This window comes from Cataglyphis hispanica, chromosome 16, assembly GCF_021464435.1.
Source record: "Cataglyphis hispanica isolate Lineage 1 chromosome 16, ULB_Chis1_1.0, whole genome shotgun sequence".
Taxonomy (NCBI): Eukaryota; Metazoa; Arthropoda; class Insecta; order Hymenoptera; family Formicidae; genus Cataglyphis; species Cataglyphis hispanica.
The window spans coordinates 2,549,677-2,573,804 of NC_065969.1; the positions used below are offsets into that span (position 1 = coordinate 2,549,677).

Consider the following 24,128-nt stretch of genomic DNA (forward strand, 5'->3'; position numbering starts at 1 on the left):
CACAGAAGACTGACTTAAATTTTGATGCAAGATAGAATTATATAAAATTAGAATTATTATATAAAATATTATATCCTAATCCAATTATATATAGTTGTAGAGTTGTAACTATTTTTGTTATTGTTTTTTTATAACTAGAAATTTTTAATAATAGGTTCTATTTATTACATAATAATAATTAATATTATTTAATAATTTACTATTATTTAGTAATGTAAGAAGTAGGATACGATATTTGTATATAATGTAATAATCTCTATTTAAAGAAATTATATATATGCATCTTTATATTATTATGCATTTATCATTTTCTTATTCGAATTATTGTTGTCTTTCATATTATTAAACATATAGGAAATATTAATTTAAAAATCTTTGAAGCTTCAATATAAAAGGATAATTTATCATTTTTTTTTCTTTTTAGTAAATTTAGTCGCTTTTTCTCGATGATCGTTTCCTCGTACACGTTTTATTCTTAATGGTAAGTAGGTAATATCATTTTTGCGTTTTTTAGAATTTTTTACATGTTTCAATGAATTTACGCTATTATCAATTAATTGCTTGCTATCTTTTTTTGTAGTCTCAGATTCACTTTCTTTTTCTTTGCAGATATTTACATATCTCTTATTTTTCGATATTTTTATATCATTTTCATCATCGGCAGAATCAGGATCATTGCCTAGAGCTATAAATTCATCTGATCGTGTTTGACAGATTTGAGGAGTTTTGTTTACAGTTGGAGGTATAAAAGCTCTCTCTTTTCGGGAGGATCTATATTTATATACATCTGTAAATATAGTAACAGATTTCCCTGGCTTAGGAATAGTTGAATCACAATCCATGCTTGCATTCTGTGCTATACACATTGCACTTTCCTCGGATATTTCATCAGACTTAAAAAGTTGAAGTGCACATTTTGGTGGTTCAAAGTCATTAAAAATTTCTGCCACCAATTTGTATAATGCATGGAATACATTGTCTGAAGATTGCATTACATCGTCCTGCAAATACTTAACCTTTAAGAAATCTGTGTGAAAATGTACATTCTTGAGATAAGAAACTACATTAATACATTACCTTCAAAGCAAAAGCTGCTGTAGCAAATCCAATCTTTTGCAATGTGATTGTTTTCAAGATAGGTAACAGAAGAACAGGTATTTTCTTATTTTGAGCCATGACAACAATGTGTTTTATTAAGAGAAGAGGTTCAACATTGGCATCTAATAAAACGCAGCATACATTATCCTTTTCTAAGGCTCGAGTGACTGCATTAATACCTAAGATTACAGACTTCCTAAAATTTAAAAATATAAATTAATTCAATCTTGTTTAATTTTTCAAGTCTTTTCAGTGCTTTTAAAACATTATAATATTATGAAAAGTATTTACAATATATTCCTATCAAATTTGGTGGTTTCTTTTTCCAAAGCTTCTTTCTTAACCGATACACGTTTTTCTTTCGGTGTATGTCTAAGCATAAATCCAGGAATTTTATATTTTGGCTGTTTTATTAAGGGTAATAATCTATAAATAAATTTTAGCATTAAAAAATACAATATTTGTCTTTAGATATTCGTATTTTAAATTATACTTACTCATCCATAAGAGTTACTAATGCTGGGTACTGATCTATATTTACAGTTGGCCTAATAAAGAATTAAGAATAAGTGCGATTGTAATAAAATTTGGGAAAATATTAATGTTTAAAAATATTCTTATCATGAATCACTAAATTTTTCACAAATTCGAACGAAAAAATTAACGCATCGAGTAATACATACCAGTGATTCTCAGTAGGCTGTGCCAAAAGATTCCGTAAACCCTTGACAGGTCCTTTTTTAGCCGATATGCTCTGCCTTTGCTGCTTCTGTGTTAATGTTAGTGTAGTCATACTGTTAATTGTATACTTTGCGATATTTTATGAATATGAAATGTCGATGTATGAAGAAGCGTATGAGAAAGTTGTTTTACGCAGACCGAGAAAGCAGAATTGAAATAAATAATTTTTACGAGTTATTATATTTTTGCAGAAACATCTTCACTGCCCACAAAAATATTATTACACTGTATATAATTTCTATACCTGCTAAATTGTAAATAGAACGATGTGCTAAACGTATTTGCGTCTCTAGCACAAGGCACAAGCACAATATGTGTTGTTGCATTATGGGTAAAGTTAATCAGCTGATAGCTTACATGTAAATGGCGGATAGGTAGATCTTTACTTTACCAACCCAGAGTCAATTGAAGAAGAACTTGTGACATATAAAGATATTTAAATGTTTTTAAAAGAAAATAAAAATCTTAAGAGAAAAACAGTTGTGTGATTTGTCAGGAAAACGAACAAGACAATATCTATCAAAGAGAAAAATCAACATTTGTAAGTTATTTCAAATAATTGATATGTTTCTCTTATAAAATTTAGACTTTTACTGCTTATATCTCTTTAATAACGATCAAATATTTGGACATTTGTACTTTTATGTTATTCTTTTACAGGCAAAATCTTCTTTCCTTACGTCTATTGACAAATATAAAGTGGGATATCACCTGACTAGCATGAGTAAAAATATAGATGCCTTGTCAGAGGAGATCGACGAGTTGCTATTACGTAAGTTAGAATTAATGGAAGAAAAGGTTCGTGGAAATGTTCAAATGGAAACATTGTTGAAAGATGGCCATATTGAGTTAGCTAAAGCGAAATATATTCGTGGAAAGGAAAACATCAGTATTCTACAGGTTCCAAACAACGAAGACACAGTCACATCTTTATTTGACTTGGAAACTAATGTGATAAATGATAATGATGACATTGTGGTGTCTTTTGACATAAGTTTAAAAAAATCTAGCAATGAGACAGATGAACCAATAGATCCTGTAAAATGGTTCGGAGTACTGGTCCCACAAAATTTGAAAAACAGTCAGAAACGCTTTCAGGAATCTATCTATCTTGCCACAAAGATAGCAAATGTACAAGCAGAACTTGCTTCTGTGCTCTCCAAGCTTAAGACATTACATATCCAAAAGGATAGTTTATGTTCTCCAAATGATATTAAAACTTAGTTAATAAACAAACATTTACAAATTGTATTATAATTTACAGTTTAATATTTAAATTTATAAGAATAATATTACATTATATGTCAAACTATAAATAAATCTAATTGACAAAAGATATTCTTCAAATGTCTGACATGTTCTAAAATTCTAAAAAGGTGTAGAAAATTTTATTCTTTATATTAGATATTATTCTTTAATTGTATTAGAATTCTTTTTCTATGTATGTTGTATGTGATACAATTATAAAGATTTATTTAAAAAAATTATATTGATTTTTTATGTCTAATATTAAAGAATAGAAATATTTTGCAAAAATTTTGGTAAACAATTTAATTTAATTAGATACTCAAATAATTTTTTATTCATATTTGTATAAAGAAGCATCCATGAAGCGTTTCGTTAGACACTACGAAAGAAACATTTGATTGACCAATCAGAGAGAAGAAATTTTTGCGCCTTTTATTCCGATTGGTTAATCAAACGATTCGAAACTATATGTACTTTATATAATATTTTCAGCTGTACAGCAGCAGGATCGGTTGGCAATACTTATTATTTACGATTTTTTAGAGGTCTCTTCCGTCGAATTTTAACGGTCGCGGAAAGGGGGTCTACTTTCAAAAACTCGAACGAACGCATATACATACGTTCGTTCATACGAACTGATCACTAATCGAGTTGTACGCGTCAATTTTCTCGAGTTATGCGCGCTATCGTTGATCACGAGTAGATCGCCAAGTGACATGTCAATTATAGTGTAAAAGTTTACGGACGAAACGACATAATAAGCGTCACAAAATGAATTCGCTGTCGCTTTTAGCGACCTACGACGAATTGGTGAGATGTTCGAATGTCCTCATAAATGGATCCTGCGAGGAAGGTACGTCCGTTATTAGTCATAAGAAATTAATAATCGTTACATTTATATTTTTTGTATTACACAATATAGTGTTTGTAGAATTTTCCGAAATGTGATTTTGTTCCAATATTGCTTTGCACAGAATTCCTGCAATTTGCTTTAAACCAAGAGGAGATGAGACAAAAATGGTTGATGTCAGAACAAGAATGCCAACGGCTTCATTCAGCTTTGGACAAGGCTCAACATGAGATTGCAGGATTAGATAGGAAACTACGTCATGCTAGAAGAAACTTGGAGGAGGAGAATCGCAGACGTCGTGTCGCTGAGGAGCAGAAAGATTTATTGGTAGCTGAAATATATTCAGAACAGATATACATATTTTTGAAAATATATTTTGATTTCAAGAATTTATATTTTATATTTATTCTTCAGGAGAAACAAATTGCTACCGCCAGAAATTTCTTGTTTACCGATGGAGGTAGAAATCTAAATGATGAAACTAGAGAAAAACTGCAGTTTCTTAATAATACTTCTTTGAATCAACAACAAAGTAACATGCATATTCAAGATATTCACATTGATAAGTAAGTAATGAGGATCTTGATAAGTAGAGATTGATTTGGACATTGGATCTAATAATATCATACTGCTTTTATTTTAGACTTAACCCAATAGCCGAATTGGATTCTACAGGCTCAATATTAAGCGATCTTAACTGTCTATCAAAATCCGAAGATGACTTAGAGATCAGCACTATTTTACAAAATCATAAAAGTGGAAAGCGACAGTGGAAGGAGCATCGTCCCAGCAGTGAACATCCTAAAAAACGTCGTAGCTCATTGCACAAAATTACAGAATTAAATTCTTCTGATAGAATAGTAGCCACTACTACCGTAGTTATGCCGAAAGATGGTGCAATTACTGCATCATCTACAATTGAGGCTATACCTGGTGATGAAAATGCAGATCCTCAGGTTCCTTCGCAAAATACGCGCAAACGTCGTAAAAGTAGTGCAGAACATAACAAATCAAAATTGTCACACATAAATCTAAATGAAGAACCAATAGATATAGCAGTATGTTATTAAATTGTTTAACTTAACTAAAATGTCTTATTACATTTATATGTGTAATTAATAACAAAATTAATTTTTAGCCATCAGCACCAAAGGCTGAAATTCTTACATCAACTTCAGATACTGAAGATGCTTTTAAACCAAGTCCAAACATTGGTGGATATACTATGAATACAAAAATATCTAGGAATCACAGTTTTGCAGCCAAAACTATCATGAAGTCGGAAATGTGCACATCTTGTGGTAAAAGGTAAATTTATTTAGCTGAGTATCGATATCTAATCATGTTGAAAAGCTTATTATATCTTTTGCCAGATTAATAGAAAATTAAATTTATAAGAACAAATATTTCAATATTCCTTAATTTATTAATTAATTTATTCTTTAATCTCTTGATAGAATTCGATTTGGAAAGGTTGTTCAAAAGTGCAGAGATTGCAGAGCTACAGCTCATACTGAATGCAAAGATTTAGTGCCACTACCATGCGTACCAACAGGAAATACGCCTACGTTACGTGGTATGCCCGTAAGTATGATAAATTCTATATCAGTAAAAACATTCAAATCCAAACTTTCTTTCACTAAATATCATTTGTATACAGGGTACTATAGCTGATTATACACCCGAAACACCACCTATGGTGCCTTCCATAGTAGTTCATTGTATTAACGAAGTTGAATTACGTGGAATGAACGAACAAGGTTTATACAGAGTAAACGGAGCAACTGCAGACACTAAAAGTCTTAAGGATAAATTTCTAAAGGGCAAAGGTGCTCCAAATCTTTCTAACGTTGACATCGCAACTATCTGTTCTACACTGAAAGATTTTCTCAGGTACATTATTTGTGGACCAAATAGATGTACATATGTATTTATTTGAAAAAGAGAGAAAGAGAAAAAAAATTTCGTATTATAGATCTTTACGTGAGCCGCTAATCACTGTCGCTTTGATGGGAGACTTTGTGCGTGCGACAACGTTAACGGATAAACAATATGCCGATGCCGCTCTTTATCAAGCAATTTCGGATTTGCCGCAACCGAATCGAGATACTTTAGCCTTCCTGATGTTACATTTACAGAGAGTATCGAGTAGTCCCGAATGTAAAATGCCTATTAGTAATCTCGCCAAGGTTTTTGGACCGACTTTAGTTGGTTACACTTCTAAGGAACCATCTCTCACTATGCTCAGTGAAACCAAACATCAAGTTGCAGTACGAAAAACGATGTCTATGTATATCTATTATAAATAGATACAAATATTTTAATATAATTTATTTTATAGGTGGTAGAAAATCTGCTTCAAATTCCATCCGATTATTGGGCTCATTATGTGAATCCGGCGAATTCGAATGATATTTGTACTCCAAAAATGGGCGAATTAAAACATACACCTTCAACAGAATCGCTCTTCAAGCGCAGTATCTCCCGCGGTTTCTTCAATACCCCACTTTCTTCCAGGTGAGTAGAGTGAGTTACTTGCTCATATTTAATACATTATTTCTTGTTATATTCCTTCTTTTTATTCATAGCCGTACTTTTGCTAGGAGAAACAAGAAATACTTTGCTACACCACCTTCCAGAGCAGGATTCTAATAAGTGAATTTATATTTGTTATACTATAACATAAGTCATAACTGCACAGAAATTTGTTTAACTTGATATTTAATGATATATGTTTATATGTATTTTTTTTTGTAAATATGCTTATATATACAATAAACATTTCTAACTTTGTATTTTGTTTCTAGAGTGTGAACAATCTGTAGACCACTTACTGATTAAATTATTACACACATATATAATATTTCTTTATAATTACAGTTGTCCCTTTATATATATGAATATATATTTATACCCTATTCTATGATAGAAACAATTCGGTTCGTACATATAGTAGTAGAGTAAAAGTACATTCAATAACAGCATATAGTAGTATTAGACTTTGTGATAGAATTTCAGGAAAAGTATATGTTTGATATAATATATGTAGATGACAATCTGACAATAAGAATTTTCATATTCGTCTATCATAAATTGTAAATTTTTTTATATGCATATTTTCTTATTTTTCTTTTTATGTATGTACTATGTAATAAATATTGAAAAAGATAATCTTAAGATCTCTATAGTAAAATGACATTAGAAAATTCATCATATAAAAAAAAAATTGACTTATTTTACTGAATATATTATTTATATAACGAGACAAATTATCTCTTGCGAAATATCCGGGGCTGTGCTCGGAACGGACATCCGAGATCCGAGTCATAAACATGGCAGTGATAATAAAATTAAAGAGATAAAAAATTATCAATTGCTTTATCGATTCATGATAAACATGGGCGTGTCGATTATCGTATATTTTTAACTTTTTATAAGTGTACAATTCACTACAATATTATGTCGGTTTAAATTCTTTATTAGAACTAGCATGGTAGTATAAATTGCAGTATTCGAAGAGCAGTCACTGTAAGAAGTATCCATAAGATAACCAATTATTTTGGAGAAAGCATTTTATTAAAATGGTACGTTCAGTTTTTATATTTTGAGAAAGTCTAAAATAAATAAAACATTTGTATATATATATATATATATATATATATATATATATATAATTTAATTTAATTTAAAAAATGTATTTATATACTCTCATGCTATAATAATTATTATAGTTCTTTATTTTATATATAAATATATAATATAATTATAGATTTATATATTATTATAAACGAATATATCTAAATTTTTCATTTTACATAATTTTTTGTCATTAATATATTATTAATTAATAATAATATAATTTTATTATTGTAATAATATTAAAAACCTTTTACTCTGTATTTTTAAAAGAATTTAAAATTTTTTACGTTTGCAGAGACTCAATATCATGAAGTTTTCTTTTACAATCATCATTTTCATCTCTTGGTCCATGCTATCAACAGCCAATGACGTTCAAATCTCTTTGGAATTTCCTAACTATATGAATGAGTTCGGACATCTGTGCAAAAATGAAATGATTTCATTTAATTTTACTAACGCAAAGATAATGTCTATTAGTCGGAATTTTATCAGTAGTCCCTGGATTACTTGTCTCAATTTCACAAACACTCATCTCGAGATCATCGAAAAGGGCGCCTTCAACAATCTTCCTAATTTGACTCAATTAATTCTTTCCAACAACAATCTCAACGTGAAGAAACTCTTCGACTTTGGAGGTCACGAAAATTTAAAACTTCTTATTCTGAATAGTGCAACTACCTTTCAGAAAGGAACTACAGTTAATATTTTTGAAGAATATCCTAATTTAGAAATCTTGTCCATGCCTAGAAATTATATCCATCGCTTGCAAACTTCTACAGACAAAACTCCATTTCCAAAATTGAAGATCCTAGATCTTTCCGGTAACAATAATATAAATAACAATTTTCTAGAATTGTTGCCAAATAATTTACGTTTTCTTGATCTCCACGATAACTCACTCACTTCTTTGGCTTTCGCTAAAAGACAAGTGAATTTATTGGCACTAAATTTGAATAATAATAATTTGGTTTATGTAAAGAAAGACAATGATTCGCGTGAACATTTGTATAATTTATATAATCGACGTTATAGATATAACATGTATGAGCAATCTAGTCAGAGTATTATTAATTCACGTGGTCTAATAATGACTGGACTGGAAAATCTACAATATCTTTCAATTTCCGCAAATCAAATTAATGATATTGAATCGAACGCTTTCGAAGACACTAACAAGTTAGTCTATTTAAACTTATCCAAAAATGAAATAACTTCCTTGCATTCGGACATATTTGAAAAATTGCAATCTTTGAGATTGCTCGATTTAAGTTCTAATAAGCTCAAGATTGTTCCACAGATCTCAAACGAAACAGTAATCAGTATTTTCTCTCTTAATTATAACAATATTAAGAATGTAATGTCCAACGCTTTTGTGCAAATGCCGAAATTGACGAAACTCTTATTGAGAGGGAATCAGATTGACGAGATTAATGTTAAAGCATTCGCTCAACTTTCGCTTTTAAAAATATTAGATCTGTCGAAGAACAAATTGAGTCTTCTACCGGAGGGATTCAGTGAGTCTTTAACATCTTTAAAATATTTAAATGTGGAAGGTAATCAGTTCACTTCGTTAGAATCTTTATCTCTGACAAGTGTGTTATCATCAATGGAGGTATATGTGGCGATGAATCCAATTAAATATTTAAATGTTGACTACTTAAAGAGTTTGCCGCAGAATCTTACCGTGAATTTGGTGCAAGAATCAAGTTTTGCATTGGAATTTCGATAGATGCAAACCAAAATACTTACACTTATTACAATGCAAGATAGATCATTTTTTTGTAAATTCAATATTTTTACGAAAAGCTTTTTTATGAAAAAAACTTACACAAATCCGGCGTCTTTATAAAAAGATGAAATCTTTTTTTCTAAAGAGATTGAAGAATCTGCGACAGATATATAAAAATCTTTCTATATTTAAGATAAGAGAATTGCAATGATAGATGATTTTTCGTATTTTAGCGAAAATTGAATATACTTTAGCATTAATTAGTTCTTATAATAGCTCTATTATAATTATTAATAATTATTTATATTTATAATTATTAGTACTACTTCATCATGTTATGTGTTTCTTTTTATTACAGATAAGTATGTTATAGAATAATAAATAAAATAATATACAATAATATATATAAACAAACAAAAAATAATTTATTAAAAAAATAAAATAATAAAGAAAAAATTTATTAAAATTCTGTCTTAAATTTTAGAATATTTCCTAAACATGTCTTTGTATAAATATTAAAAAAAACATTATCAAAAAAATTTTTTATAAGCTAAAAAAATTTGATAAATCAGAGATGATTTAATTGATAAAACATAGATAATTCTAAAGATAAATAATTCTAATTTTTACAATGTTTCTTTAATCTATTTTAACTTTCTTAATTTTTAATATTCTTGATACTATCTCATAATATTTCAATAGAGATATGCAATCAGTTACAAATATATAGATAACAATTTATGAATCTTTACTTATTTTTCTATTAAATTCTAACAAATTTTTTATATATATGTATTTTCTTATTTTTCTTTTTGCATGAGATAGAAAATACTTGTTCTATTAATTTACCTATAAACAAAATTATAAACAAAATATTTTATATAAACAAAATTATTGATTGAAACTAATATGATTGCAATGAATTTAGTTTCTGATGCAAAATATAGAAATCAAGGAAAAAGAACTGTTATCATGCTTTATTTTGAATAAACGTAGGCGTTGTTATCGCATATCCTTTATATATATCTGAGCGATATTATTTTTCATCCGAACTGACATAAAAGCATAACTAGTTCAAAGTGTTGTCATTGTGCGAAGTACATCGGCGAGACAATTATCAACTAACTGGAACTTTAATTTTTTTGGAAAAAGGATTTTATAAAAATGGTATGCCTAGTTTTTATATTGTTTTGAGAGAATGTTTATAAAATAAAATCTTTTTTATTATTTATTTTTATTATTTATATATTTTATATTAAGGAAAAATATACTTTTACTGTCACGTTATAATAATTATTATATAGTTTTCTTATAGTTGTTATTGTAATATACGTATAATTAAATTAACATCATAATAATTATTATAGAATATCAAATATTAAAATTTTTATTCTGTATATATGTATATGTCTTATAACTTATGTATTTGTGTATTTTTCATCATTTCACATAATTATTTTTTATCATATTATAATTATACAGTTTTTATCATTAACGTTAATTAATATTAATGTAATTTTGTTTATTATAATAATGTTATATTGTCAAAATTATTTCTTATTATGTTTCTAATAAAGATATTTTTTTATATTTGCAGAAATCTTTGAAGTTTTTTTTTGCAATCATCATTGCCATCGGTTGGTCTATGGTATCCACAGCCAATGATATCTCCTTGGAATTTCCTAATTATGGGAATGAATCAATTGGACAACTTTGCAAGAATGAAATGATTTCTTTAAATTTTTCAAACGGAATGATCATCTCTATTGATCAGAATTTTATCAGTAGTCCTTTGATTACTTGTCTCAACTTCGCCGGCACTCATATCCAGAACATCAGAAAGGGCGCCTTCGACAAACTTCCTAATTTGACTCAACTGATTTTTTCAAACAATAATATCGACTTGAATAAGCTTTTTGACTTTGGAGGTCACGAAAACTTAGAAATTCTTATTCTAGATAATGTAATTAAGAATAATGTTCCCATATCATCTGCAGTTATTTCCGGAGAATATCCTAATTTAGAGATCTTATCTGTTCGTAAAAATCTCATCAACAACTTAAAAATTATTACAGAAACTCGAGTCTCCGATTCCAATTTCGATATATCAAAGTCATTCTCGCAGATTATATCAAAAATCCCATTTCCAAAATTGAAGATTCTAGATCTTTCCGATAATCGCTTAACAGGTACCAATTTTATGGAACTATTGCCAAACAGTTTGTACTTTCTTGATCTCCAAAATAACTCATTCACTTCTTTTGTCGTTGATAAAAAACAAGTCAATTTGTTGGCACTAAATTTGAATAAGAATAATCTGAAATTTGTGAAAAAGTATAATGTTTCGCGTGATCCATCTTTAAACGATCGGTATAATCGAGAATATAATCAAAGATATAATCAATATCCATATTATAATCAATATCAATACAATCAAGATCCATATAATCGGTACAATTTGCGTAATTTTGGTCTAGCGATGGCCGGTCTGGAAAATCTACATTATCTTTCCATTTCCGAAAACGAAATTGATCATATTGAATCAAACGCTTTCGAGGACATTAACAATTTAATTTATTTGAACTTATCCATAAATAAAATAACTCACTTGCATTCAGAGACATTTGAAAAATTGCAGTCTTTGAGATCGCTCGATTTGAGTTTTAACAAACTCGAGAGTGTTCCGCAAATCTCAAGTGAAGTAATCAGCATTTTGTCTCTTAATTGTAACAATATTAAAAAGAATCTAACTATAAACAGTTTCGCAAAAATGCCTAAGTTAATGAAATTGTTATTGGGAGGAAATCAGATTGACGAGATTAATGTTCAAATATTTGCTAATCTTTCGTTTTTAGAAATATTAGATTTATCGAGGAACAAATTGAGTTTTCTACCGGAAGGATTAAGTGAATTTTTAATATCTTTAAAATATTTGAATGTGGAAGATAATCAATTTACTTCGTTAGAATCTTTATCACTGACAAGCGTGTCACCATTAATGAAGGTCTTTCTAGCGATGAATCCACTGGAATATTTAGATGTTAGCTACTTCCAGAATTTGCCACAGAATCTTACAATAAATTTGCAGAGATCGGATTTTTCATACTGGAATTCCGATAAATGCGGACCAAAAAAATAATTTCTTATATGTAATCATCATTATTAATAATAATTATTAATAATCATTATTAATAATCATTTATATTTATAATTTTTATTAAATATTAGTTAATCATGTTATATGTTTTTTTTATAAATACGGATAATATATGTAATACAATAATAAGTAGAATAACATATATATAAGCAAATAAAAAATAAAATAAAATTGAATAAAAAACATAATTTATTAAAGTTTTGTCCCCCGAATTTTAGAATATTTCCTGAGCATAATCTTAAAATCTTTATGATAAAATAAGTTTTCACCAGGAAAGATTTTGACTTATTTTATTGAATATATAATGAGTCAACTTTTCTTGAGAGATATACGCTGTACACGAAACATCCAAATCATATAAATATTTTTTATATATATTTTATACTAAGGAAAAATGTATATTCATACTCTCATGCTATAATAATTATTATACAGTTTTTATATTATAATAAATTAATATAATATTAGATTCACATAGAGATATCAATAGTATAATTAAACAATTACAATTTTTCACAATTATAATCCATAATTAATATAACATTGCAGTGCAAAGAGAGAAAGAGAAAAAGAAAGAGAGAGAGAGATTAATTTTACATAAAGAAAATGTGACACTTTAATTATTTTCCAAAATTTCTTTTTATTTCATTATAGAATTAATTAAACATTATTATTAATATTGTCATAAAGAGTTTAGGTAATTTTTTTTTCAATTAAAAAAATTTGTTTGATTTGATGTTAAAAATAGTGGACGTGAAATTAGCATTTCGCATATATTGACTTAATAAAAAAAGAATAATGATAAAAAGTAATAAAATAGTAATAAAAAAAATAAGTATGTTTTTGAAATTTATAATTGCAAAATGTGATGATTGTACACTTTTTTTCTTTCTTGTGTTAGTTTATATTATGGAAATTGCAGTAATACAACTAGATATGTAGATGACAGAGCAGCGATCTGAAAATAATATCGATAAAATCATAACTTTTCAATATTTCAATAAAGTACAGAGAAAAATATTTAATATATAATGTTTATATAATTCCCTGAATAAAAAACAGAACAATAACATTTATTAAATATGCGTAAATCATAATATTATTAAGACGTTATTTATTAAAATTAATTAATATTAATTATTTAATTAAATTAATATAAAAAATTATTATGCATGATTTTGCTGCAATTTTAAATACAAAAAAAAATAAAAATATACAATAAAAAATAGAAAAAAATGCAAAGTAGAATAATAAAAATGTAATTGTTGAGTTTATCATTTCAGTGGAAGGTATAAAATTTTCGTGAAAATATTTGAATACTGATGCAAAATCGAAGACGCGTTCTGATTACGGTACAATTTACGAGCATGTTTACGTTAGCATTTACGGCGCCTCGAATATCTTTAGGATATGAGATCAGAGCCAATTAATTTCATTACATCATACCTGGAGAAAAATATTTTAAGCATTTTTTTCAAAAATTATATAGCACATTTTAAGAAAATTGTTTTTGCGCGACTAAATACTTTATAAAATATTTGTTATTGTTTACGTATGCATGATATTGTAAATGAATGATTTATTTTTTATTTACATTTTGATATAAATTTCTCGTAACATTTATATTTATTTTATATTTTGATTTAACTTTTGCCTCCATTGCTATGCTTGCTATTTATGTATTTACGCGTTAATATATTATGTTCAAAATAAACATGGTGTTTAAAATGTTTTCGTTTTCATAAACTCGATTGACCATCTATCGACTGTCGACACAACATAACAACACATAATTGCATGTTTTTCTTTAAATTGTACCACTGTGTCGTGATAACATCACGATGAGAAACATGTTCTCCATGCAACTATCTATATAATTCAGCGGCTTTGTAGTTTTGATGCGAGTATTTATGTTAATTTATAATATCTTGTCGAGATTGTCTTATAATTTCATGAGATGTTTATCGTTATTATTCATTTTAATCTTCAATGTGTGTGCTCTATGTATGCATATAAAGCAACTCTCATCAGACATGTAACTAACTTTTAGCTAAATTGAAATTTGAGTAATCATTTACAAGATTAATTACTAGCTACTTTTAATTATTTAAAGCAAAAACAGATTATTTTTATTACATAATCTCTTTAATTAAAATCTTTATATAATCCGCAAGATGCAAAAGAAATGTCGCAATAACTGCAAGTATTGTTCAATTTTTAATTAACGAAAAAGATAAACTTAATTATAAAAGAATTTATATATAACTTAAAAAACATATTTATACTTAATTAAAAATTTCAATATTTTACAGTTACTTACAGAACATAATAAAGGCAAGTTTACGTAAAAGCATCCGCCAGCGGAAAAGTTGAATCTTCGATTTAGAAATTGTAACAATGGTTTTACGCATTCCTGCATTCAGAGAAGAATGTTTACACAAATTGCAATTGTATTAAAATTATTATTGTATAAAAAAATTAATACAATTTTAATTAGAAGAAACACTTACTCTTGTAAATGATTAAACATGATTTATATTAAAAAAAAAAAAATAGAAAAAATAATATTTAAAACAATAAAACAGCATTATCTACTTACATCATTTTTTTTCATCAATCTCACTTGCCACTCGATAAGAATTATACCCATGCGATTAGCCTGGAATAAAGATCATATTTTTCAATTTTTTTTTAGTCAATAATGCTTTATTTATTATATTTATATTTATGTTAAATGCTAATATTTTATTATTTTTATACGTTTATATTACGTCTGTAAAGTATTAATTTATGTATTTATTATATTATATTATATTATTTATTATATTATATATATGTATATATATATATATATATATATATATATATATATATATATCTGGCATAAATTTATATGATTAATATTTAAATAAACTGATTATTTTTAGCGTTGCTATCTGGACAACGTTTATAGCAAAGGATGCGATTTAAATATAAAAGGATCTTCTACTTTGCATCAGTGAAATGATCTTACTTGAAAGGAAGCATAGTGACAGACAATGTGAAGTAATAGCAGCTGGAGGAAAAACGCTAATAACCAGGAGCCCAGGCAACATATCAGCGACCACGACGTTGATCCCCACGGGTAGAGATCGTGTCCATTTTCAAGTACCCACTTTATTATAAAAAATAAGTTGCTCACAGTATGTAGCCCAAGATTGGCGAACCATAAAAGTAGTGATAACGAGTACATCGATGCCAAGCTCTCTGCAGCGATCATCAGATTGTTGTGCAGATTTAAGATCGTCTTTTGCAAATAAATAAATAACATGATAACTAACAATAATATAAATAATTATAAATAATATAAAATAAATAATTATAAATAATAATATTATAAATAATTCAACAGAAAATATAAAAAATAATATAAAAGTTATAGAATTATACATATATATATATATATATATATATATATATATATATATATATATATATATTGTATATATACATATATATTAAAATGTTAAATTATTTATATTATTATTTGTTTAACTCTTAATTGTGAGAGAGAAGATTAAAGACAAACATTTAAAAAATATAATTCAAACCGTTTTGCTAATTGTGATAATAATCATATTTTCCGATGCAGATGGTAGATTTTTTATCGTTATCATGTTGAGATGACGAAACCGTTGACCCAGAAAGAAAGCCATCGCCACAAATTTATAGACGGCAATCGAACTCCCGACGTAGATAATCATGTATCCCATATTGTTGGTCCATGTCTCGTCAAAGGCATGCATCCCGGTACGATTAACGGCGATCCAAATGATCGTGGCCATGACGGTGACGCACCACGCGGCGATCGCGGTTTGCTTCTCATTGCGGGGATAACCGAGCTGTCTGACATCCTCATCGTAATCTTGCAGCGCGTTCCATATCCTGATGAAGCTGCGTCTCTTGAATGCCGTCAAGCCCAATTCGTATACCGCCGCGCTGTAGTTGATGGTCACCTGGACGATTACTTTTGATCATTGCTTCGAGTTCTCGGTAATTTTCAAAATTTAGAATCTAGCTAGTTAATTAGATCTGTGTTGAGAAAAATTAGTCAAAATAGATCTAATATCAAAAATAAATTCAAGAATTTTTACTTTTGGCTACTCCCACTCGCGAGGAATTTCTTTTTCGTTTCACATACAATTTTTTTTACTGACCTTCGCGTCTTCTGTTGCTTCGAGAACTTTGTCATCTCTGTCCAAAGCGAAAAACTTTTTCATCACCACGTAAAATAAATGTGTGTAGAGCGTGGCAGCGATCGCCGTGAAGATCAGATACATGTTTGACGGCACTGGATGATCTTGCGAAAAATCATAAGGAGCAAGACCGAACACTCGCACGGCGTAGATCATCGGCCAGATAGATGTGTATAAAGGTGAGTCTGGACCGCGCAGCTTCTTTTTCGCCTGTTTTTTCTTTGTCTGTGATGATACATCAGTCTTCACATCGAAAAGACGATTTCGAAACTCCATGTTCAGATGAAATGGATCGATTAATCCTTCGTCGGATTAATTAAGTGACGAGTTTTAATTTCCACTAATGAGGGACGTAGAATTTGCACCTGTCTACAATAATTATCAATTAATACGCGCAACCTTTACATTTAAAAAGTCTAGATGCAAAAGAGAGAAGAAAGCATCCTCTAAAATCAATTGCTTTAAATGAATTCACTTCAAACTACTTAATCATTAGAAACATTATTATTATTAATAATATCATGACAATTATCATTGACTGACGTAATCTATAGTAATAATAAATAAAAACACATAAATATGTTGGAAAAATATTATAAACAGGGATTTTGGAATTTTAGAATTTTATGTGTTAATTATAAATTTTAAAAATTTAAATAAATTAAAAGCAAGTATAAGATCCAAAATTTTTTGTTAATTAGAAGATGCTTTATTCTTCTTCATTGTGTCACTCTGTGATATTGTTTTTTTTTTTTTATTTAATCTTGCGTACACCAATTTATAGTAATTATTAACTAAAGTTAATAATTTGTGAGAGAGGTAATTATATCGTATGCGGCGTGAACTGTAATTGTAGAAAAATCAATAATGTATTGTCCGAGAAAACGTAATGTTGAAGGACAACATGAATGATAATAAATAAAACTGAAAATAAAATACAAAGAATTATATTTCGCTCTAATGGAAAAGTTGTAAGTTGAGTGGCTACTGCGTTGTCTCTTATCACGCGCAACGCGTTCACGCATCCTGTGTGCAGAAATATTAAAGTAATTTTGGAGCTGTCAAATTTTTTTCGCCGGTTTCTGACATCAGCTGTCCGTCGACAAAAATGTTATAAATCTCAGAAATATAAAATTCAAGATAAAAAAATAAAAAGAGTTATATAGTCTTAAAAATAGTAAACGGCATTGAATTCAAATGCAGGACTAAAGGAGAACTGTATTTTAATAAAAATATAAAATATTTATTAAGATTTATCTTTTTATGATACTTTACAGGGAAACATCAGACATTATCGTGAATGTTTTAGTGGAATTTAAAATGTACTCACGTTACGGATAGATCGAATTCTCGAAGCTCACCGTCTCGAAGCATACCTAGACCCTAGTCGCGTAAACTGTGACGAGAATTCAATATGTTATGCACTCTTGTCGCACCTGATGAAGCGAGATTAAAATCGCGTAAACATATCCACATGAGCACACAAACGTACATTTGTATACGTATATACGTGCCGGATAGGATGCGCGGAAATACCGTCATTAAATATTACTTCATGTCAGTTTCGGATGAATAATTGAATAGAATAGAAGAAGAATAACAGGTGAAAACAACCGGTCGAAGTGGATACACCCCTTAGATAATTACGTTATATTGCACGAAGAGAATAACATCTGTTTACATTCACGGTCACGCTGTTGATATTAAAATCAAAAAATTTTAATTAAAAAACTTGGCATTACTAACTTTTAAAATATACAGAGTGGCCCACCGACAGTGGCCAAACGACATTTAATTTTATTTGCTTAAAAAACACTCGAATAGATCAACTTAATTTGCAAGGGGGACACATTAGGCGAATGGAGTTCGCCTAACTTCAATCCCAAAAAGAGAGTTAATTTCACCCTAACAATTATAATAATAATTATTAATATAGTTATATTATATTCTTTAAATCAATTATATATTATATTCTTTAAGTCAATTATAATATTGAAATAAGATCGCAATATTATTGAAATTTCAAATTATCAAATTCTTATAAAAAGATTAGAAATTGTTGCATATATACTAAACAATGAATGCACTCAGTATATATAAATAAGTTTTTGATACCCCTCTTTTTCCTCGTATACATTCCTCGTATGCCTATCGCATGCTTGCAACTCTTCAATATACGATGCTGACGATGAGAGATATTATATGTTTAGCTTCTTTGTCAGCATGACAGCATTACTGTAGTATTCCAAGAGCAGTCGTGGTGAAAGGTATATCCACAAGAAGACTAGCAACTAATCTGAACAATCCTGTGAAGAAAGCATTTTATTAACATGGTACGTTTAATTTGTATATTTTGAGAAAGTTTTAAATAAATAAAACATTATTTATATATGTACATTAAGAAAAAATTTTTATATATAATGTGTGTTATAATAATTATTGTACAGTTTTTTATATTATAATATACATATATTAAAAATAATATAATATTAGATTCATATAGAGATCAATATTATAATTATTATATAATTATAAGAATATAATTATTTACTATATTATACTCGCTATAATTATATCTGAATTTTTCACCATCTCACATAATTTTTTTTATTATAATTATAATTATATAGATTTTTGTCATTAATATATTATAATTTTGTTTATTGTAATAATATTAAAATTTAGTCTTTTATTATATTTTTAAAAGACATTTTTTATTCTATACTTGCAGAAATTTGATATCATGAAGTTTTCTTTTACGATAATCATATTCGTCTCATGGTCCACACTAACAACGGCGAATGAGAGTCAAATCTCTTTGGAATTTCCTACCTATGACGTGAATGAGGTCGAACATCTGTGCAAGAATGAAATGATTTCCTTTAATTTTACTAACTCAAAGATAATCTCTATTAATCGGAATTTTATCAGTAGTCCATGGATTACTTGCCTCAATTTTACGAACACTCAACTCCAATTCATCGAGGAGGGCGCCTTCAACAACCTTCCTAATTTGACTCAATTGATTCTTTCTAATAACGATTTTACTGACAACCTCTTCGACTTTGGAGGTCACGAAAACTTAAAGATCCTTATTCTGAATAATGCAGCAAGGCATAATTACTACGAGTTCGTATCTGAAGTAGTTCGTATTTCCGAAGAATATCCTAATTTAGAAATCTTGTCTGTCCGTGGAAATTATATCAGTGACTTGAAAACTTCCTTAGAGAAAACTCCATTTCCAAAACTGAAGATTCTAGATCTTTCCAGCAATGCCATAACAAGTACCAATTTTGTAAGATTATTGCCAAATAGTTTGTACTTTCTTGATCTATACGATAATTCGCTCTCTTCTTTGGTTTTTTATAGAAAAAAAGTGAGCTTATTGGTATTAAACTTGGATAATAATAATCTTAAATATGTGAAAAAGTATAATAATTCGCGTGATCATTCAGATAATCCATATAATCGACATTACAGATATAGATATAATAATAATCAATTTGATCCAGTTTTTAATTTTTATGGTCTAGAAATGACTGGCTTGGAAAATCTACATTATCTTTCTATCTCTCAAAACAACATTAGTTTTATTGAATCGAATGCTTTCGAGGACACTAACGAGTTAATCTATTTAAACTTATCCACAAATTATATAACTTATTTAAATTCGGAGACATTTGAAAAATTGCAATCTTTGAGATCGCTTGATTTGAGTTTCAATAGGCTCGAGGATGTCCCACAAATCTCAAATGAAACAGTAATCAGTACTTTGTTTCTTAATTGTAATAATATTAAGAATATAATTTCGAACGCTTTCGTACAAATGCCGAAATTGACGAAATTGTTATTAGGAGGGAATCAGATCAATGAGATTAATATTAAAGCATTTGCTCACCTTTCGTTTTTTAGAGATATTAGATCTGTGGAACAAATTAAGTTTTTTACAGGAAGGAATAAGTAAATTTTTCTTTAAAATATTTAAATTTAAAAATTAATTAGTTTACTTCGCTAGAATCTTTATCTCTGGTAAATGTGTTATTATTGGAAGTGTAGTGATGAATCCATCGGAATAATTATATGTTAGCTACTTTAAGAATTTACTGCAGAATATTAATTTAATTTGTTGCAAGAATCAAATTTTGTACATTTTTACAAAAAGCTTTTTTCATAAAAAGGTTTACAAAAATTTGGCGTCTTTATATAAAAAAAAATAAAATATAGTTTTTATAATAACATATATGTATCTATAAATAGCTCTATAATCATCATTATTATAATTATTATATACTCATTTATATTTGTAATTTTGATTAGTTATTAATACCACTTGATCTTGTTATGTCTTTTTTTATAATTACGGATAAATATATATATAGAATAATATTATAAAATAACATTTATGTAAACAGAAAAAAATCTATTAAAGAAATAATATAAAATAACACATTTTGAGCATTTGCTGTGAATTATGAGAAGATAAACAATTAAAATGAAAATGTATTACATGGTCATGTGTCTTTGTAAATATATTCTCAATTTTTATCGTTGAATATAATCTTTCAATTATAACTCATAAACCAAGCATTACCAGATGTATGTATATATGACTTTTTTTCTTGTTATGTGTAGATAACTTAGGTGTAGAGCAAAGTTTGTATAAGTGTTTCTAAATCACTCTGTAGAAATCAAGAAAAAAATATCTTATGAATAAACATAGATGTTATTATCGCATGTCTTTATATAGAGCGAGATTATGCTTTTTCATCCGAGCTGACATAATAACATAACTAGTATTGAAGGGGCAGTCATTGTGTGAAGTACATCGGCGAGATAATTGCCAACTAACTTAAACTTTTATTTTTTCGAAGAAAGGATTTTATGAAAATGGTATGCTTAGTTTTTATATTATTTTGAGAAAAACTTTATAAAATAAGACCTTTTTTATTATTTATATATTTTATATTAAGGAAAAATATACTTTTATTCTCACATTATACTAATTATTATATAATTTTCATGTTAATGTAATATATAATTAAATTAACATCATAATAATTATTATAGAATATCAAAAATGAAAATTTTTATTCTGCATGTATGTCTTGTAACTCATATATTTGTGTATTGTATATTTTTCATCATTTCACATAATTATTTTTTATCATATTATAATTATACAATTTTTATCATTAACATTAATTAATATTAATGCAATTTTGTTTATTATAATAATGTTATATTCTCAAAATTATTTCTTATTATGTTTCTAACAGAGATATTTTTTTATATTTGCAGAAATCTCCGATGAAGTTTTCTTTTACAATCACCATTGTCATCGGTTGGTCTATGCTATCCACAGCCAATGATATCTCCTTGGAATTTCCTAATTATGTGAATGAATCACTTGCAATTGGACAACTTTGCAAGAATGAAATGATTTCTTTAAATTTCTCCAACGGAATGATCATCTCTATTGATCAAGATTTCATCAGTAGTCCTTTGATTACTTGTCTCAACTTCGCGGGCACTCATATCCAGAACATCAGAAAGGGCGCCTTCGACAAACTTCCTAATTTGACTCAACTGATTTTTTCAAACAACAATATTGACTTGAACAAACTTTTTGACTTTGGAGGTCACAAAAAATTAAAGATTCTTATTTTGAATAATGTAATTAAGAATAATTTTGGCGCATCATCTGCTGTTATTTCCGGAGAATATCCTAATTTAGAAATCTTATCTATTCGTAAAAATTTTATCAATAATTTAGAAATTTTAACAGATAAAACTCGAGTCTCTGAATTTAATTTTGACATATCGACATCTTTAGTTATACAAAAAATTCCATTTCCAAAATTGAAGATTCTAGATCTTTCCGGCAACCACTTAACGGCTACTAATTTTATGGAGCTATTGCCAAACAGTTTATACTTTCTTGACCTTCACGATAACATGTTGACTCGTTTTGCTTCTGATAAAAAACAAATCAACTTGTTGGCACTAAACTTGGATAAGAACAATTTAAAACATGTGAAAAAGTACAATCATTCGCTCGATTCATCTGAATCATACGATACATATAATCGATACAATGGAGGATATAATCAAGGGTATAATCAATATGATCCATATAATCAGTATAATTCGCATAATTTTGGTCTAGTGATGGCCGGCCTGGAAAATCTACTTTATCTTTCCATTTCCGAAAACGAAATTGATCATATTGAATCAAACGCTTTCGAGGATACTAACAAGTTAGTTTATTTGAACTTATCCATAAATAAAATAACTCACTTGGATTCAGAGACATTTGAAAAATTACAATCTTTGAGATCGCTCGATTTAAGTTTTAACGAGCTCGATAATGTCCCGCAGATCTCAAGTGAAGTAATCAGCATTTTATCTCTTAATTATAACAATATTACTAATCTAGATGTAAACAGTTTTAAAAATATGTCGAACTTGACAAAATTGTTATTGAGAGAAAATCATATTGACGAGTTTAATGTTCAAACATTCGCTCATCTTTCACTTTTAGAGATATTAGATCTATCGAGGAACAAATTGAGTTTTCTACCGGGAGGTTTGAGTAAATATTTAACATCTTTAAAATGTTTGATTGTAGAAGATAATCAATTTACTTCGTTAGAATCTTTATCCCTGACAAGTATGTCATCATTGATGAACGTGTATCTGGCGATGAATCCACTAGAATATTTAGATGTTGGCTATTTCAAAAATTTGCCACAAAATCTTACCATAAATTTGGTTCAAAGATCGAATTTTTCATATTGGAATTCCGATACATGCGAATCAAGAATATAATTTTTTATATATAATCATCATTATTATAATTATTGATAGTCATTTACATTTGCAATTTTAATTAAATATAATTATGTTATATATTTTTTATAATTATGGATAACATATGTAATATAATAATAAGTAGAATAACATATACGTATATATATGTATAAATAGATAAAAAGTAAAATAAAATAATATAAAAAAAGTAATTTATTAAAACTTTGTCTTCCAAATTTTAGAATATTTTCTGCGCATAAATCTGTATAAATACTGACAATAAAATACATTTTCAAAAAATCTTTTAACAAGCTATAAAAATTAGATAAATTAGAAATTATCTCATTGATAAAACATAAAATAGATCATTCTAATTTTTATTTTAATGTTTCTTTAATCTATTTCAGCTGTCATCATTTTTTAATATTTTTCTTTAATAGTCTCTGATATTATTTTAATGAGATATTTAAAAGTTTATATAAAAAATAACGAAATCGCGTACATAAATATCAAACAATATGTTGTTTTTTTTATATATATATATATATATATATATATATATATATATATATATTTATATAATATTAAAAATTTTTGCATTTTATTATAAATATTACATTT

General features: G+C 27.6%; 8 protein-coding genes across 10 annotated transcripts; 6 read left to right on the forward strand and 2 right to left on the reverse strand.

Annotated features, from left to right (window-relative positions):
- Nucleotides 1-301: 301 nt before the first annotated feature.
- On the reverse strand, nucleotides 302-2,136 carry LOC126855399 (uncharacterized). Its single transcript, XM_050603018.1, has 5 exons — nucleotides 1,782-2,136; nucleotides 1,596-1,646; nucleotides 1,390-1,524; nucleotides 1,078-1,294; nucleotides 302-1,001 (listed from the first exon to the last, which is right to left on the reverse strand). The coding sequence occupies exons 1-5, from the start codon at nucleotides 1,889-1,891 to the stop codon at nucleotides 405-407; spliced, it is 1,110 nt and encodes a 369-aa protein (XP_050458975.1). The 5' UTR covers nucleotides 1,892-2,136; the 3' UTR covers nucleotides 302-404.
- A 74-nt stretch (nucleotides 2,137-2,210) lies between these two features.
- Nucleotides 2,211-3,173, forward strand: LOC126855404 (coiled-coil domain-containing protein 115-like). Its single transcript, XM_050603024.1, has 2 exons — nucleotides 2,211-2,380; nucleotides 2,500-3,173. The coding sequence occupies exon 2, from the start codon at nucleotides 2,560-2,562 to the stop codon at nucleotides 3,061-3,063; it is 504 nt and encodes a 167-aa protein (XP_050458981.1). The 5' UTR covers nucleotides 2,211-2,380; nucleotides 2,500-2,559; the 3' UTR covers nucleotides 3,064-3,173.
- Nucleotides 3,174-3,639: 466 nt separating this feature from the next.
- Nucleotides 3,640-6,737, forward strand: LOC126855384 (rac GTPase-activating protein 1-like). Of its 2 annotated transcripts, none has more exons than XM_050602991.1 (10): nucleotides 3,640-3,940; nucleotides 4,062-4,264; nucleotides 4,352-4,503; nucleotides 4,581-4,995; nucleotides 5,076-5,245; nucleotides 5,395-5,521; nucleotides 5,598-5,830; nucleotides 5,913-6,207; nucleotides 6,279-6,454; nucleotides 6,526-6,737. In XM_050602991.1, exons 1-10 carry the CDS (start codon nucleotides 3,859-3,861, stop codon nucleotides 6,587-6,589), a joined length of 1,917 nt encoding a protein of 638 aa, XP_050458948.1. In that variant the 5' UTR covers nucleotides 3,640-3,858; the 3' UTR covers nucleotides 6,590-6,737. The 2 variants fall into 2 exon arrangements, with proteins under 2 accessions (XP_050458948.1, XP_050458949.1); XM_050602992.1 differs by having other exon boundaries at nucleotides 6,541-6,737.
- Nucleotides 6,738-7,387: 650 nt separating this feature from the next.
- On the forward strand, nucleotides 7,388-9,771 carry LOC126855391 (podocan-like). The gene is made up of 2 exons (XM_050603008.1): nucleotides 7,388-7,521; nucleotides 7,872-9,771. Exons 1-2 carry the CDS (start codon nucleotides 7,519-7,521, stop codon nucleotides 9,303-9,305), a joined length of 1,437 nt encoding a protein of 478 aa, XP_050458965.1. The 5' UTR covers nucleotides 7,388-7,518; the 3' UTR covers nucleotides 9,306-9,771.
- Nucleotides 9,772-10,357: 586 nt separating this feature from the next.
- On the forward strand, nucleotides 10,358-12,633 carry LOC126855389 (podocan-like). Its single transcript, XM_050603005.1, has 2 exons — nucleotides 10,358-10,472; nucleotides 10,903-12,633. Exons 1-2 carry the CDS (start codon nucleotides 10,470-10,472, stop codon nucleotides 12,442-12,444), a joined length of 1,545 nt encoding a protein of 514 aa, XP_050458962.1. The 5' UTR covers nucleotides 10,358-10,469; the 3' UTR covers nucleotides 12,445-12,633.
- A 452-nt stretch (nucleotides 12,634-13,085) lies between these two features.
- Nucleotides 13,086-18,229, reverse strand: LOC126855398 (uncharacterized). Of its 2 annotated transcripts, XM_050603016.1 has the most exons (7): nucleotides 18,028-18,229; nucleotides 16,659-17,066; nucleotides 16,053-16,457; nucleotides 15,476-15,748; nucleotides 15,062-15,121; nucleotides 14,783-14,875; nucleotides 13,086-13,420 (listed from the first exon to the last, which is right to left on the reverse strand). In XM_050603016.1, the coding sequence occupies exons 2-7, from the start codon at nucleotides 16,971-16,973 to the stop codon at nucleotides 13,370-13,372; spliced, it is 1,197 nt and encodes a 398-aa protein (XP_050458973.1). In that variant the 5' UTR covers nucleotides 16,974-17,066; nucleotides 18,028-18,229; the 3' UTR covers nucleotides 13,086-13,369. The 2 variants fall into 2 exon arrangements, with proteins under 2 accessions (XP_050458973.1, XP_050458974.1); XM_050603017.1 differs by lacking the exon at nucleotides 14,783-14,875.
- A 637-nt stretch (nucleotides 18,230-18,866) lies between these two features.
- On the forward strand, nucleotides 18,867-21,038 carry LOC126855396 (leucine-rich repeat-containing G-protein coupled receptor 5-like). The gene is made up of 2 exons (XM_050603015.1): nucleotides 18,867-19,030; nucleotides 19,429-21,038. Exons 1-2 carry the CDS (start codon nucleotides 19,028-19,030, stop codon nucleotides 20,659-20,661), a joined length of 1,236 nt encoding a protein of 411 aa, XP_050458972.1. The 5' UTR covers nucleotides 18,867-19,027; the 3' UTR covers nucleotides 20,662-21,038.
- Nucleotides 21,039-21,443: 405 nt separating this feature from the next.
- LOC126855390 (carboxypeptidase N subunit 2-like) lies at nucleotides 21,444-23,649 on the forward strand. Its single transcript, XM_050603006.1, has 2 exons — nucleotides 21,444-21,587; nucleotides 21,996-23,649. Exons 1-2 carry the CDS (start codon nucleotides 21,579-21,581, stop codon nucleotides 23,523-23,525), a joined length of 1,539 nt encoding a protein of 512 aa, XP_050458963.1. The 5' UTR covers nucleotides 21,444-21,578; the 3' UTR covers nucleotides 23,526-23,649.
- The last annotated feature ends 479 nt before the right edge of the window (nucleotides 23,650-24,128 follow it).

What these genes read in the sequence shown, in the direction of transcription:
- LOC126855399 (XM_050603018.1), bottom strand. Translation starts at nt 1,891, where the DNA reads ATGACTACACTAACATTAACACAGAAGCAGCAAAGGCAGAGCATATCG. An exon ending in TTAGTAACTCTTATGGATGA is followed by an intron (nt 1,525 to 1,595) that starts GTAAGTATAATT and finishes ATTTATTTATAG; the next exon opens with ATTATTACCCTTAATAAAAC. An exon ending in CAGCAGCTTTTGCTTTGAAG is followed by an intron (nt 1,002 to 1,077) that starts GTAATGTATTAA and finishes AAGTATTTGCAG; the next exon opens with GACGATGTAATGCAATCTTC.
- LOC126855404 (XM_050603024.1), top strand. Translation starts at nt 2,560, where the DNA reads ATGAGTAAAAATATAGATGCCTTGTCAGAGGAGATCGACGAGTTGCTA.
- LOC126855384 (XM_050602991.1), top strand. Translation starts at nt 3,859, where the DNA reads ATGAATTCGCTGTCGCTTTTAGCGACCTACGACGAATTGGTGAGATGT. An exon ending in AAGAACCAATAGATATAGCA is followed by an intron (nt 4,996 to 5,075) that starts GTATGTTATTAA and finishes ATTAATTTTTAG; the next exon opens with CCATCAGCACCAAAGGCTGA. An exon ending in CTACGTTACGTGGTATGCCC is followed by an intron (nt 5,522 to 5,597) that starts GTAAGTATGATA and finishes ATTTGTATACAG; the next exon opens with GGTACTATAGCTGATTATAC.
- LOC126855398 (XM_050603016.1), bottom strand. Translation starts at nt 16,973, where the DNA reads ATGGAGTTTCGAAATCGTCTTTTCGATGTGAAGACTGATGTATCATCA. An exon ending in TTATCACAATTAGCAAAACG is followed by an intron (nt 15,749 to 16,052) that starts GTTTGAATTATA and finishes TATTTGCAAAAG; the next exon opens with ACGATCTTAAATCTGCACAA. An exon ending in ACTTGCCTTTATTATGTTCT is followed by an intron (nt 13,421 to 14,782) that starts GTAAGTAACTGT and finishes TATTATTTTCAG; the next exon opens with ATCGCTGCTCTGTCATCTAC.